Source organism: Coregonus lavaretus, assembly GCF_964263955.1.
Source record: "Coregonus lavaretus genome assembly, chromosome: 27".
NCBI lineage: Eukaryota > Metazoa > Chordata > Actinopteri > Salmoniformes > Salmonidae > Coregonus > Coregonus lavaretus.
Window position 1 is genome coordinate 10,048,538 of NC_140014.1, and position 16,607 is coordinate 10,065,144.

General features: G+C 40.8%; 1 protein-coding gene across 1 annotated transcript in view; it reads left to right on the forward strand.

Annotated features, from left to right (window-relative positions):
- Positions 1-15,129, forward strand: part of LOC311102372 (SH3 and cysteine-rich domain-containing protein-like) — a gene marked incomplete at both ends in the record, with an annotated part of 104,732 nt that extends 89,603 nt beyond the window's left edge. The window contains 4 exons of the mRNA XM_084143693.1: positions 1,911-2,005; positions 11,742-11,793; positions 13,725-13,862; positions 15,031-15,129. Coding sequence (XP_083999819.1) covers positions 1,911-2,005; positions 11,742-11,793; positions 13,725-13,862; positions 15,031-15,129 — 384 coding nt within the window. The remainder of the gene's footprint in view (positions 1-1,910; positions 2,006-11,741; positions 11,794-13,724; positions 13,863-15,030) is intronic.
- Positions 15,130-16,607: the final 1,478 nt, after the last annotated feature.

The following is a 16,607-nucleotide window of genomic DNA, read 5'->3' on the forward strand; positions in this document are numbered from 1 at the left end:
CTTTCCTCCTTAATGCGTTTGAGCCAATCAGTTGTGACAAGGTATGGGGGGGATTACAGAAGATAACCCTATTTGGTAAAAGACCAAGTCCATATTATGGCAAGAACAGCTCAAATAAGCAAAGAGAAACAACAGTCTATCATTACTTTAAGACATGAATGTCAGTCAACACGGAAAATGTCAAGAACTTTGAAAGTTCCTTCAAGTGCAGTCGCAAAAACCATTAAGCGCTGTGATGAAACTGGCTCTCATGAGGACCGCCACAGGAAAGGAAGACCCAGAGTTACCTCTGCTGCAGAGGATAAGTTCATTAGAGTTACCAGCCTCAGAAATTGCAGCCCAAATAAATGCTTCACAGAGTTCAAGTAACAGACACATCTCAACATCAACTGTTCAGAGGAGACTGTGATTTTTATTTTGTTTTATTTAACTAGGCATGTCAGTTAAGAACAAATTCTTATTTACAATGACGGCCTACACCGGCCAAACCCGTACGACGCTGGGCCAATTGTGTGCCACCCTACGGGACTCCCAATCACAGCCGGTTGTGATACAGCCTGGAATCAAACCAGGGGGTCTGTAGTTACGCCTCAAGCACTGAGATGCAATGCCTTAGACCGCTGCGCCACTTGGGAGCCCTTCATGGTTGGATTGCGGCAAAGAAACCACTACTAAAGGACACCAATAATAAAAAGAGACTTGCTTGGACCAAGAAACATGAGCAATGGACATTAGACCGGTGGAAATGTGTCCTTTGGTCTGGAGTCCAAATTTGAGATTTTTGGTTCCAACCGCCGTGTCTTTGTGAGATGCGGTGTGGGTGAACGGATGATCTCCGCATGTGTATTTCCCACCGTAAAGCATGGAAGAGGAGGTGTTTTGGTGTGGGGGTGCTTTGCTGGAGACACTGTCTGTGATTTATTTAGAATTCAAGGCACACTTAACCAGCATGGCTACCACAGCATTCTACAGCGATACGCCATCCCATCTGGTTTGGGCTTAGTGGGACTATCATTTGTTTTTCAACAGGACAATGACCCAACACACCTCCAGGCTGTGTAAGGGCTATTTGACCAAGAAGGAGAGTGATGGAATGCTGCATCAGATGACCTGGCCTCCACAATCCCCCAACCTCAACCCAATTGAGATGGTTTGGGATGAGTCGGACGACAGAGTGAAGGAAAAGCAGCCAACAAGTGCTCAGCATATGTGGGAACTCCTTCAAGACAAGCATTCCAGGTGAAGCTGGTTGAGAGAATGCCAAGAGTGTGCAAAGCTGTCATCAAGGCAAAGGGTGGTTATTTGAAGAATCTCAAATATATTTTGATTTGTTTAACACTTTTTGGGTTACAACATGATTCCATATGTGTTATTTCATAGTTTTTCTACAATGTAGAAAATAGTAAACATAAAGAAAAACCCTTGGATGAGTAGGTGTGTCCAAACCTTTGACTGGTACTGTGTAATAATATAACAATGTAAAATGTCAACATAAATAGTTAGATACTGACTGATTTGTGTTCCAAAATGGCTTAGCATACAAGAAAGGAAAGAGGAAAAAAAAGGGTAGTCACTTATGGCAGAGCATTAGTATCTAAAATTCCAGTGATAGATAGTGATCTTTTTTTTTTGACAATGTTTCCAAAGTTTCTGTCTGCCAAATTAGAATAAAAGTTACCAATGTATGCTTGAATTATTTGACCATGTCGCTGTGAACACCTAATAAATAAATAATTCATTTCCTCTTTGATTCGATTAGTGAGTAACAAAAAGCTGTGGTCGTTTTTTGCATGTGTATACTCAGACAACCTGTTTGGTGGATTGTGCTGACAGCTTCTGTGTGTGGGTGTGTGTGTGCCTGTGCGTGTGTGTGTGTGTGTGTGTGTGTGTGTGTGTGTGTTGCTTTGTAGGAGAGGAGACGGCTGCAGAAGGACATACTGCAGCTCAACACCTACGTGGCTTTGTTCACATTCACACCCCAGGAAAGTGAAGACCTGGAGATGAGGTCAGTGGGATCCACACACACGCACGCACGCACGCACGCACGCACGCACGCACGCACGCTCGCTCGCTCGCTCGCTCGCTCGCTCGCTCGCTCACTCACTCACTCACTCACTCACTCACTCACTCACTCACTCACTCACTCACTCACTCACTCACTCACTCACTCACTCACTCACTCACTCACTCACTCTCACACACACACACACACACACACACATTTTCTTTGTAATCATATTGTGTTAACAATTACCTTTGCTCCTTTTGAATGTCTAACACATACTGTGTTTACCTAGATAAGCAGGCAGGCGTCACGGAATGCATGCTCTAATCACTGCTCAGTAGATATTTGTCAGTGTTCTTCTCTAATACAAGATGAACAAACATTGTCTTTTTTGTTACGCATGATAATTTCATTTTCTGTGATTTGTGTGATCTTCCGTTTTATACCTGCTCAGTTTAACAACCGTAAGACCATCTCTTAATCATACACTCTCAGAAAAAAAGGTATCGAATTGAACGTACAGTTTTTCTCAATCGTGTACAAGCATTTTTTTGAACAATATTGTTGACACACAACTCTGTGGCCTTTTGCGAAACAGTACATGTGTTTTCAAAATGTAGTTGCCTTCTCAAAACATAAATACATTAATCAAAAAATTGCAAATACATTCATCAAAAATATTAATTAAAAAGATTAACGCAAACGTACATATCTCTTGAGTACAAGCAGACAAAACAAAGTTTGTAAAAAATACAAGTAGATCAATACATTTTCTTTGCGGTCACTAAATCATGATGATCAAAATTGGAAGTACAACTATCCAAAGGTGCAGAATTATGGGCAATTACTCTCCTTTTCATGCATATTTCACCAAACCATTTCATACACATCAAATATTATTCCTGATTTTAAAAAGGAAGAAGAAAAAGCACATTGTGTAAAGGATTCATTCTTTGGTATCATCACAATCCAAATCCATGTATTCAATACATAGACTGGTTTGCTCATAGTTTTGTAGACTTTCCATTGGCGCACAGAAACACAATTCACAATTGAAATAAGGAAGGGTGAATACAATGGAGGAACACAACTGATATGAATGTATTGGCCTCCACACCAAAGCAAAGCTCTAAAATGAAGGTCACAATGTTAGAGACGATAACTTAGGAGTAACCCAAAGTTACTTAGAAGTAACCCAACTTCAGTCTCTGCATCTCTGCATGTCCGCAATATTGTAAAAAATCATACAAATTTGACAGGCCCCATTTGCCTAGATACAGTATTTCTCTATATTGTACATGGTATGACACTGATGGGGTGATTTAGAATTTTGTGCAGTACTAGTTCACTGATTGCCGGAAACAGTAAACACAATTGCACACATTTCTCTTCTGATGAAAACAATGTGTTAATATTCGGTGAACAAAACACTTCAAGCAGCAATCAGCAGTTGAAACAAAGCAATCTCCCCACCCCTATTTCAGTAAAAAGCTGACCATCTATGATATCAAAATTATAGTTTTTAACCATGTTTTGAGGCTATATAGTGTGTTTAAATGTACTTTGTTTACAAGCATAGGAGGAAAACAAGCTTATATTTTGGGTTCTAAAGTTAAAAACATTGATGTTGCAAGTGCAGATTTCCCCTTTAACAGTGCATTTTGTATTCACTGATGACATTTGAATTTAAAGTTTAGGAAAAGGTGGTCTAAGATATGCAAGTCAGGTACAAAGCCAAGAAAAGTATCAGAAGTTCTGTAAATGTATTTAAGCATTTGATCAATGCTATTCTGCTATAGATACGTTTCAACACAGATCCAAAAACTGCTTGTACGTGATTAAGAAAAACTGTAAAGCTGAGATCCGCAAAAGTTGAAACAGCGCCACTGGTCGCCCCAGGCGCATTTGTTATTGTTTTTGTGTTGTTAACTAAATGGAGGTGAGGCGCGTCCAAACGGAGGTGAGCAGCGTGGTACAAAAATGTACAGTACATATTCTTCTGTTCTATCATGCGTGCAAAAAACAGTGTTTGTTGTTTGCAGTAACTTCTTTGTTGTTGTAATATCCCAAACTAACGTGGCAGTTTCACCATTAACACTAGAACCGCTGGGCCTTGAGGGCCCTTCTTTGAGCTAATGAACGGTTATTATGACTGCAACATTCTGAAGGTGTAATCAATACATTTCATATATGCTATCGCAACAATAATAATTTGGTTGTGTTTATGAAGGTCTTATGTAACATTAGATACAAAAAAATATTTCAAATAACACAATTGCATTTTCATTAGTTTATGTTACCATAGGCTAAATGCTAAAACAAAAAAATATATAACCCCAAAAAATTATAGTGTTCAAAATGTTATGCGGTTGCAGTTTCTTATTATAACAAAAAAATATATATATATAATGCATTCGGAAAGTATTCAGACCCCTTGACTTTTTCCACATTTTGTTACGTTACAGCCTTATTCTGAAATTGATTAAATTGTTTTTTCCCCTCATCAATCTACACACAATAACCAATAATGACAAAGCAAAAACAGGTTTTTATATTTTTTAGCAATTTTATATTTTAAAAAAAAATGAAATATTTCTATTTACATAAGTTTTCAGACCCTTTACTCAGTACTTTATTGAAGCATCTTTGGCAGCGTTTACAGCCTCAAGTCTTCTTGGGTATGACGCTACAAGTTTGGCACACCTGTATTTGCGGAGTTTCTCCCATTCTTTTCTGCAGATCGTCTCAAGCTCTGTCAGGTTGGATGGGGAGCGTCGCTGCACAGCTATTTTCAAGGTCTCTCCAGAGATGTTCAATCTGGTTCAAGTCCGGGCTCTGGCTGGGCCACTTAAGGACAGTCAGAGACTTGCCCGAAGCCACTCCTGCGTTGTCTTGGATGTGTGCTTAGGGTCGTTGTCCTGTTGGAAGGTGAACCATCACCCCAGTCTGAGGTTCTGAGCGCTCTGGAGCAGTTTTTTATCAAGGATCTCTCTGTACTTTGCTCTGTTCATCTTTCCCTCGATCCTGACAAGTCTCCCAGTCCCTGCCACTGAAAAACATCCCCACAGCATGATGCTGCCACCACCATGCTTCACCGTAGGGATGGTGCCAGGTTTCCTCCAGACGTGACGCTTGGCATTCAGGCCAAAGGGAGAATCTTGTTTCTCATGGTCTGAGAGTCCTTTAGGTTCCTTTTGACAATCTCCAAGCGGGCTGTCATGGGCCTTTTACTGAGGAGTGGCTTCCGTCTGGCCACTCTACCATAAAGGCCTGATTCGTAGAGTGCTGCAGAGATGGTAGGCCTTCTGGAAGGTTCTCCCATCTCCACAGAGGAACTCTGGAGCTCTGTCAGAGTGACCATCGGGTTCTTGGTCACCTCCCTGACTAAGGCCCTTCTCCCCGATTGCTCAGGTTGGCCGGGCGGCCAGCTCTAGGAAGAGTCTTGGTGGTTCCAAACTTCTTCCATTTAAGAATGATGTAGGCCACTGTGTTCTTGGGGACCTTCAATGCTGCAGAAATTTTTTGGTACCCTTCCCCAGAGCTGGGCCTCGTCACAATCCTGTCTCGGAGCTCTACCGACACTTCCTTCGACCTCATGGCTTGGTTTTTGCTCTGACATGCACTGTCAACTGTGGGACCTTATATAGGCAGGTGTGTTCCTTTCCAAATCATGTCCAATCAATTGAATTTACCACAGGTGGACTCAAATCACGTTGTAGAAGCATCTCAAGGATGATCAATGGAAACAGGATGCAGCGAAGCTCAATTTCGAGTCTCATAGCATAGGGTTTGAATACTTATGTAAATAAGGTATTTCTGTTTTTTATTTTTATACATTTGCAACATTTTCAAAAAAACCTGTTTTCACTTTGTCATTATGGGGTATTGTGTGTAGATTGATGAGGAAGAAAATAAATTGCATCAATTTTAGAATAAGGCTGTAACGTAACAAAATGTGGAAAAAGTCAAGGGGTCTGAATACTTTCCGAATGCACTGAACAAAAATATAAACGCAACATGTAAAGTGTTGGTCCCATGTGCTGAAATAAAATATCCCAGATATTTTCCATATGCACAAGAAGCTTATTTCTCTTACATTTTGTGCACAAATGTGTTACATCCCTGTTAGTGAGCATTTCTCCTTTGCCAAGATAATTCATCTACCTGACAGCTGTGGCATGTCAAGAAGGTGATTAAACAGCTTGATCATTGCACAGGTGCACCTTGTGCTCGGGACAATTCAAGGCCACCCTAAAATGTGCAGTTCTGTCACACAACACAATGCCACAAATGTCTCAAGATGTCTCCTGACTGCAGGAATGTCCAACAGAGCTGTTGCCAGATAATTGAATATTGAATATTATTGAATAAAACTTTCCCTACCATAAGCTGCATCCAACATCGTTTTAGAGAATTTGGCGGTACGTCCAACTGGCCTCACAACCGCAGACCACGTGTAACCAGGCCAGCCCAGGACCTCCACATCTGACTTCTTCACCTGCGGGATCGACTGAGACCAGCCACCTGGACATCTGATGAAACTGAGGAGTATTTATGGCTGTAATTCTGATTGGCTGGGCCTGGCTCCTCAGTGGGTGGGCCTGGCTCCCAAGTGGGTGGGCTTATTCCCTCCCAGGCCCACCCATGGCTGCACCCCTGCCCAGTCATGTGAAATACATATATTAGGGCCTAATGAATTTATTTCAATTGACTTTTTTCCTTCTATGAACTCAGTAAAATCTTTGAAATTGTTGCATGTTTCGTTTATATTTTTGTTCAGTGTATATACCCCAACCACCAAGATGCACAGTCAACAAGATGCACGGCCAAATGATGAAAACATCAGTAGCCTAAACATCTTTATAAGCACCAAGTGTGCTTGATAAATAGTGAAAATCAGCACAAAAGCAAAAATGGCATTATAATGAGTATACTGTTAAGTGTCGATATGACGGCAGTCAAAAATAGTCTGTTATTGTCAGCTCGTGCTTACATGGTGTGCATCTTCACGCAATGGCATCAGTTGGAGCATGTCCATGTCACATAAACAACAAAAGCTGGTGAGTGCTTTGCTGATGTTGTTTTTTGCTTGAGATGTAGGGCCTGCTCTCTCAGTCAGGACATTTTGTGCTGATAATCGGCCCGTAGCATTGTCACCGGCTGGTTGTATATGTGTGAAATTAGTTACGGTATAGTTTAGGTTAAATTTCTAGGCATTTATCGAGGTGATTATCAACTGTGCACCTTCAACTGTTGGGTGATGGAGGGGAGCAGGTCCTACTGTCGGGAGAATGAGGGGCATTCAAGAAATGGCATGCCCTCCTAAACTGGTTATAACTCTAGCCCAAAGGCCAGCAGATGGCGATATTGAGTCGTGTCATCTTACCGTCCAAATAGATTGTATGCAGCCGGCAATACATTCGTATCCCTCGTGGACCGGATCATACCTAAAACATTCTCCATTCAGGCTGCATATGCTTCGATTTCCTCCTTAACTTTATTTAATGTTGAGAAGGCGAAAAAAACGAAAATGCTAAAATTGTCTGCAACTCAAACATATATAGCTACAGATCTTCCCTGAGAACAGTCTTGGATTCCACTAATGCGATGCTGCTAATGCAGCAGGTGCAAAAGAAAAGGAACCCCTGTTCTGATAGTTTCAACCTGATTGGCTGAACGCGATTCACAACATCCGGGATTAGCATTTAGCTACTCTAGCATGGTGGGGGAAAATTGTGTTTCTTGGTGTAGTAACAAACCCCCACCTCGCAACCCATGCGACCCCAAAATGTTCACACCCCTCTTGTTTGCGTAGAGAACATTTTGCAGTTTTAAAGTTCATTTCCTGCAATTCTATACAACGCTATGAGTCCCACATAGTGGTTAGTATCAGCGGATACAGAAGAAATAAACGAATCCAATGCAAAAAAAAAACACACAATGTTTAAAAGGGGTTGGAAGCACTAAATCACGCCGGCGTGATTGTGGGGCTCATAGCGTTGTATAGAATTGCAAAATGTTCTCTATGCAAACAAGAGGGGTGTGAACAGTTTGGGGTTGCATAGGTTGCGAGGTGGGGGTTTGTTACTACACCGATAAATGACTATATCCATCCGGACCTTTGCCACCTAGGAAATTAGTGTGACCGGACCTTCTCAAATAGTAGTTGAGTATCCCTGCTATCGAGGTACCCTGTAAGGTACGTCCATTGTACCATTAGTTATAGGTACTGTTAGGTTCTAAACGAACAGAGTAAAACTCACGGACGATTAGTAAAGCTCAACCAAGTTTATTCACCCACTGGGTCCCACAGCTGCATAAGACAAAGACATGTTTCCACCAGCACAAGTATATATACCCCAATTTGGGTGAAGTATCCTCCCTTCCCTCTAAACATTACATGTTTATTGCTAGGCAGGAAGTTAAGTGATGCGGGCAATAAACTGTTCCTTCTCCCTTAATGTGACCTGACCTCATTCCTCACTCCTCACTGATCCACAGCTATCCACCCTTATCAGTGACTGCAACCATGTGATTGCTTCCACCATATACATTCCTCCTACAGATAACAATTTACTTCTGGTGTAGAAACCAGACTATGGCACTTCTCATTTCCATAGGATACTTGATAATTAACAATAACATGTTATGCCAGTACTTACACGTCCTGCATTCCTCTCTCTCCCTCTGTGACATGATTAAGGATATTTCTAGTTTATAAGTCAGAACCCATCAGTACATAATTGTACCCTTGCAGTTCGTACCTTCAAAGATCCAAAAGGTACAAATGTACCTTTTTAGGGTACCACCACAGTGACAAAGCTGTGTGTTCCTATTAAGTGGCAAAAATGTACCTCTTCTCTATACCAAGACCCTCACTTGTACACACTTCTCCACCATCCCACTTCTGACATCAATGTAGCAAATTCAGTGGGTAGCCCCGACCGGGACTCGAACCTGGGTCCAGCAACTGTCAAGCCAACAACTTAATCATTACGCCAAAAGGTCTGTACCTCTTGGCAAGGTCGCTCAGTGTTGGCTTGCTACAATATTAATGCAGCTCTTTGTCACATGCTCTTGTGAAAGCCTTTATAAGGTCTTTAGAACTGGCAGCAGACATGCTCAAACTTTAACTAACATAAACATAGACCACTGAAACTGGTACAACACTTCCACTCAGGAGTGGTCAAAAATAACTCACTGAAAACTACGTCCCTACTAAGCCACACCTCCAAGGATTGTACTTTTATATTCAAAATATTGGGGACAAAAATGTACCATAATACTACATAATCCACACATGTACCCTAAAAGGTACTGAACCGTATCATGTGAGATCACTCTGAAGGTACATTATGTGTATTTATATTTTTGTACCCCAGGGAACAATACTGTACCCTAACTGTACCCTAATTTCACAGAGTGTAAACCAAACATTCACTGAAGAAAATGCATTAGATTATAAAAGATATTGTTACATGAATACGGTTGTGATTTGACCTGATGACAATATGATGTGATAGAAAGATGGTTATGAGACAAATGTCTCTGTCTCTGATATTTTCTGAAACCTGTGGTAAGCTGCCAATTGTCTGGACTACCTAAACGTTAACAGATAGGGAACCCTTTTTTATGGCACTTTTCGATTCGCCCTTACAAAATAAGGGTTTCTATCTCAACAGCCCTTGGCCCTAAGTATCCATTTTACTACATCGTTCCCTCAGTAATCCTGATAGTCTTCTCTCAGACACTCCAATATTCTGAGACAGATTTCAATCATACCACACTTAATTTGAAATGTATTGACACCCACAGCACAGCATGACTCCTAGCCCACAAATAGCTGCTGTACAGTTGCCCACTGCTGCAAGTGTTGTTTTAAATGTTTTCCAATGAAAGCCAAGCTAGACAGGATCAAGGTCTCAGGATCCCAATACAGACCTTAATCAATACTTTAGACGGACACAAAAAAATCACAATGTAGGCACCCTCATCAAAAGCGGGAACATTTCAATCTCTTTTTACATTACATGTTGTGAACATTTGACACCTGGCTTGTGATAACTTTCTTTGGCATTTTTTGATTAGCCTATTGCTACATGATTATGATGGTGATGATGAATACTAAAAGCATGATTCCAAACATATTCTGATTGGCTATATACGTAATTGTTCAAAATCAACTGTCTTTTTAAAATTAATTAATTTGTTCAAACTAAACAGTCCTGATTAGGGTAGCAAAATTCCTGTAACTTTCCCAAAATTCCCATGTTTTCCAGAACTCCTGGTAGGAGGATTCCCGGATTTCCTGCTTATTCCCTCGTAATTCCAGGAATCCTTTTAACCAGGATATATGGAAAATGTATATATATGAAAAGCAACCCTAGTCCCAATTCAATAGACATCATGTTTAAAAGAGACGTATGACTTGAGGAAGCAACAAGTCGTAAATGAAACAACATTATTTCAGGTTTGTCTTTCTTATTGTCAGATGAGATCTCATTTAGAGCACCAGAGCTCTATTCTCTCTGAGTCACTCAGAGAGCATTTTCAGTAACAGTCCTCTAATTAGACCACAAGAGATGAATGACAGGCAGGAAACATTTACACTGCCTGTTGATTCTCATTGGTTGAAAAATATTTGTCAAGGCTTCGCAAAGGCTTTGAATGGATAACAATGAGGACACATAAGGAAGGAAAAACAATAGGTGAAAACTGAGGCATCGTTTGTATGGCCATTAACAGACAATAATAGAGTGCAATTGAACAGTGTGAGGAGGCGGCAGAGGCTGTTTTCACTGACTTCAGCTACCCTGTAGGAAACAGCAGTAGCCTGTTTCTGAATCATCATATCCTGTCCTCCAGGATATCCAACAGTCTTTTGTCCTCCAATATTTATACTGATATACCAGCAATATGTTTAAGCAATAAGGCCTGAGGGGGTGTGGTATATGGCCAATAAACCACGGCTAATGGCTGTTCTTAAGCACGACGCAATGTGGAGTGCCTGTATACAGCCCTTAGCCGTGGTATACTGGCAATATACCACAAACCCCAGAGGTGCCTTATTGCTATTATAAACTGGTTACCAACGTAATTAGAGCAGTAAAAATAAATGTTTTGTCATACCCATGGTATACGGTCTGATATACCACGGCTTTCAGCCAATCAGCATTCAGGGCTCGAACCACCCAGTTTATATTTTAGATCATACACTGAGTATACCAAACATTAGGAACAGCTTCCTAATATTGAGTTGCACCCCCCCATTTTGCCCTCAGAACAGTCTCAATTCGTCTAGTCATGGACTCTACAAGGTGTCAAAAGCGTTCCACAGGGATGCTGGCCCATGTTGACTCCAATGCTTCCCACAGTTGTATCAAGTTAGCTGGATATCCTTTGGGTGGTGGACCATTCATGATACACACAGGAAACTGTTGAGCGTGAAAAACCTAGCAGCGTTGCAATTATTGGCACAAAGCTGTGCTCCTGGCACCTACTACCATACCCTGTTCAAAGGCACTTAAATCTTTTGTCTTGCCCTTTCACCCTCTGAATGGCACACATACACAATCCATGTCTCAATTGTCTCAAAGCTTAAAAGTCCTTCTTTAACCTGTCTCCTCCTCTTCATCTACACTGATTGAAGTGGATTTAACAACATTGTTCACTCAATGTACGTGTTTGTCTGTTCCTGTGACATAGATTTTTAATACGCAATTTATTTCCAATTTAGACCCGGAGACAGAATCGTACTGGCGGACGACTCCAATGATGATTGGTGGAAGGTATGAAAGTGTTTCACTTTTGGAAGACACTGTTTATATTAAGTGCTTTGTAACACCAGAACACTAGTGGCAACTGAGCTGCCACCAATGGGAAGGAGACGAAACCTTAACTTTGCTGGAGTATTGAAAGACATCATCTTGAGATGTTTTGAAACATTACGTGGTGTGTTGTAACACCCCTTAATCAAGTGTTGCGCAACACCTTGCCGGAAATGGTTAAACACTATTTTGGTGTTTCAAGTTGTATTTAGTGCAGAATTAGATGCCTTCTCCTTTGGTGTCGTTCCCTCTCTCTATAGCTTCTAAACATTATTATGGTGTTTCAAATCCTGCCTAGTGCAGAATTACATCTCTTCCTCTGGAGTATTTTTATGTTTAACATTGATTTATGTATCTTATCATTTGCCAGTTTAACCCATTATGGTAGGCAGTGCTTAATCCACCAGCAATAACTACAGGTTTTACAGCAAGCATTGCATGATACTGTATTTGTCTCTACAATTAAAAGTTGGAAATGTGGGAATGGGTTGTCGTGACGTGACTTTCATTAATATGATGACTGTTATTTATCGAATCAACTAACTATGTTTAATTGTTACTCGATTAAATTAATCATGTAACAATTAACTCATTAGGATTTGGGGCACCACGGAATAATTTGTTTATAGAGTTACCATCTCCCGAATTAAACTCTAAAAGGTATTTACCTATCAATATGAATAAAACAGTCAACGTATCAATCATTACCTCTTATCAGTCGTCATTCTGAATGGTCGCAGAATTCTTGGATCCACAAGATCCCAGCTTTACCTTTGATTCAGCACTACACAAATTGACTGAATTACTTATTTACTAGCTAACTAAATAATAACACAGAATACATACATACTTAATACATGAGAAAAAGCCCTCTTGGAAAGGAGGTTTTGGTTGGGTCTTCGCTCAGCTCACTTGTTATGCTCTGATTGTCCACCAGAGGTCACAATGTCCTTATTTTTTCTGGATTGTAGTGGAGTGTACTCAGAGCAGATACTCTGTGATTGTCTGCGATGGGATTTTCTCCTTCCCACCTTGTGTGGTTAGTCAAAGTTCTAGATCACTTTACACGCACAGCTACAGACTGGCAATGTTCTGGTCTAGTGAGTTTATCTTCTTCTCCTCGTGTTGAGATTCAAAGTTCTAACCATTTCAAACGTGTGGACTACCGTCTCCACGCTTTCTGGTCTTTCTGGTCTAACCATTTTAAGCCGTGTAGCCACAGCTCCACGCTTTCTGGTCTTTCTGGTCTAACCATTTTAAGCTGTGTTGCCACAGCTCCACGCTTTCTGCTCTAATGTAAATTTCATTACCAAGGCTTTTTATGCACTCTGGTAAAAGGGGCGTTCCTACTTGCTGACACGGTCTCTGAGCTCACTCAGGGCGTGTCTAGTCACCGTGCATAGCTTATATGAAAACCTATGATCTCGTTAGAAAACTAAAATCACATTCCTATCAGAGTGTTAAGGTGTCAAGACCGGCTATAAACCAATTTTATTTCTTAACCATTTGATAGACACAGTCTGCCCAAAAAATTTGTGTTTGCATTTTGATGCTGCCTTTTAAATAATGCACTGAAACTCCAAAAAGTGTTACACTCTCTTAAAAAAACTGTATTCAGATTGAAGAACCACTTTGAGTGTTTCAGAGTACTTCTATTCTGTTTTAAAACACTTTCAAAGCACTTACATTGGGTTTACCCCCTCCAAACACCAGATCTCAGGTTAGGTGCACTACTACTACTACTACTTTTCATGGTGTTTTGAGTCTTTCTATTTTTACAGTGCACCTAGTACTCACACTTAAACCACTACACCACACACAAGTCTGCTGCCATGATAGTATAAGTAGTAGCTGTCATGATGTATGACATTTCCTCTGGATGATGGTTCCAGGGCGTGATCGAGGACAGGATCGGTTTCTTCCCAGCAGCCTTTGCTCACCAAGTGAAGGCCGGGGACAGAGTGTTCAGGTGTCACCGGACGTTCATCGGCTGCAAGGAGCAAGGCCAGATCACCCTGAAGGAGGGACAGGTACGTGATCCCACTGTTATATTAAAATACAATATGGCAAACTACTTTGCAACAAAAAAGGACCCACTTATGCATTGAAATGATACACAAGCAAACATGATTGTTATTATCCATTGTTAAAGAATGTTTATTGTTAGTCCCTTAATTGTTTCCATGTATTACTTTATTTGGCGCAGCTCATGATCAAGCCCCAACTACAAGTGGGCATCAGACATAGTTCCTCCTCACACCAATTCCCATAGGCAATGGCAATCCTGGCCACTCAGTCCACAGGTTCACTCCTGGAACATTCACTTCAAAGCTGGCCAATTGGGAGTCACCGCCTCTCAGCAGTTTCCATGGCATTACCATTTTGCCATGGCAAATGGCTTTGCTGTCTCAAATCCTTTTCCCATAATGCTTTGCAGGGGCATTTTGGGATTCAGAGGAGAGTTCAGGCTAGTAACGCCAAATGGAGATGCATTCATTCCAAACACTTTGAAGATGAGTCAGTGACCTCATAGCTCTGCCTCGATCCCCAATGAGTAGCAACATCCACTCTATCCAGTCACACAGCCAATATTTATTACAGTGGCCCTAAAGCTACTTTGCCCCTTAGGGCCAATGTGCATTGTTAATTAAATGTGTGTTATGATTAGTTTTCTCTGGCATCAAGTAATTCAGTATGCAAGAAGATACTTAAACACTTACATGGAGAGTTGATTCAAAGTATTTAATATTGCGGTACCGGGTTCACATAGCAAACGGCCCGTGAGTGGCCCATTGCTATATTAACTACCTGAACAAAGGTAATCTCTTAGCTTATATACTTGTTTGCAAGCTAATTCTATCCAACAGGTGCCAACCATTACTGAGTGTCATTTCTCGCCACATATAGGATCACCCTATATGGTATCGTGTTGCACCCTAGTCAGGATATTCCATCACATACTCCTTCCAAGATTAGCACCAGTGGCCCCCCAGCTATCTTGGCACGCATACCTTCTGGCACCCACCTTGACAGAAATAAATACATGGAATGTCCTCATCCTCCAAATCCTTATGCAGCTCTCAATATTCCAAACATGAACTAATCCTGTATAAAAGACGTAAAATCAATGTGTTCAAATGTATTTTGCTTGTACAAAAAGCAACCAAATTACGAGAGTATTCTTCTCTGTTTCACCAGATTTGTGTAAGCGGTGAGGATGAACACAGTGGCTTCATCCGAGTTGCCAGTGGAAAGAAGAGAGGCTACGTGCCCTGTGATGTCCTGGAGAACATCTGAGAGAGAGAGAAATAGAAAGAGCCGGAGAGAGATAACGGGAGGAAGAGAAGGAGAGAGCGGAGGGAGGAGAGGCACAGTGGAACACTCCCATGGTGCACAGGGATGGCTCTGACAGTAGTTCTGATCAGCCGCCAACCTCTCAGGCGCGGGGAGGAGGATGATTGTAGTTACAAAATGGCCACCTGAGACCATGGAGGAAACCCTCTGTTGAGCTGTGACTCCAAACTCCAAAATGTTGCTGTTGCCATTAAGGGAATGGCTTTGTCAGAAGTCAGAGCCAACCTTCCCATTTCCTTTCAGTCAGAAAGGGAACATTTTGAGACGGATCAGATAACCTGAATTTCTGGTCACAGGGAGGAGGGAGAGTGGGGTCATTGTATCACTGGATTTGGTTTGATTTTGTTTGATTTAAATAACTACTGTGCATTGTTTGTTCTTTGTGTGACTTCCCATTGGAGAATACAGGTGACACATCATGCATGAATGTACTAAATGTACTCCTGTGTCTACCAAAATAAGCATTTGTTTACATACTTTTTCAGCCTCTTTCTTTATGCATACATTCTTGCTTATATAGCGTCAGTTGCAGTATGTTTCAACCGCCTGTTTATCCTATGCCCAAATGTTCAAACACTTGTTCTCTATATCAAATAGTTGCCTATAGGCCTAGATTCTACTCTGAAATAATTAAATAATATTTTATTCACATTACTTTGATGCAAGCGGTTGAGGTTACAAACAGCGTATTTATTTAGACAAGTCCCTTTTCTTCTATGCTCGTACAATGGCTCCAATGAGCCTTGATAGCCTCTAGCTCACAATTAAAGGCCCATTCTCCTGAGACAGAGTTATTTTATCAGACCCTCTGATACAAAGAATTCCATACGTTGGTTTTGTCACTGGAGAGGAACAACAAAAAGAATCAGACGAAGCAGAAATGTGTCAAGATTCTGAGGGGAGTATTTTTCAAAGGAGTCAGACGCAATCAAAGATGAGGAATTCCTTTTTCTTTCAAAGAAATACTGTAGCCTTTTGTACAAATCTAGCTAGCGATGTATCTAGTCTAGCTGCTTACCCATCGTAAGACAAACAGAGCTTTGCATAAAAAATTCTGACTCATGAAAACACTACAAAGGACTACAATGAAGATCTTTTCTAAAACCTGTCAAAGAGATTTGAATATTTATATATTTTGAATATTTGAAAACAATGAATACCTAATTTGCTAATTGAAGTCTGATGATAATGTTCTCTTCAGGTAGTTTCTTGTTTTGATTTGTAAAGGATAATGGATTTGATAAGAAAGGATGTGAATTTACTATAAGAAGTGGGCAACCTCTGATAAGTGGTTGTATTTGAATGTTTGTCATCAAATCTGCATACCTGTTATTTCAAGGTATTTAATCACAATTGTTTCAGTGAAACTCAAGTTAATGGGGGTATATGACATCTAGAGTATAACAATTAAACAGTATCTT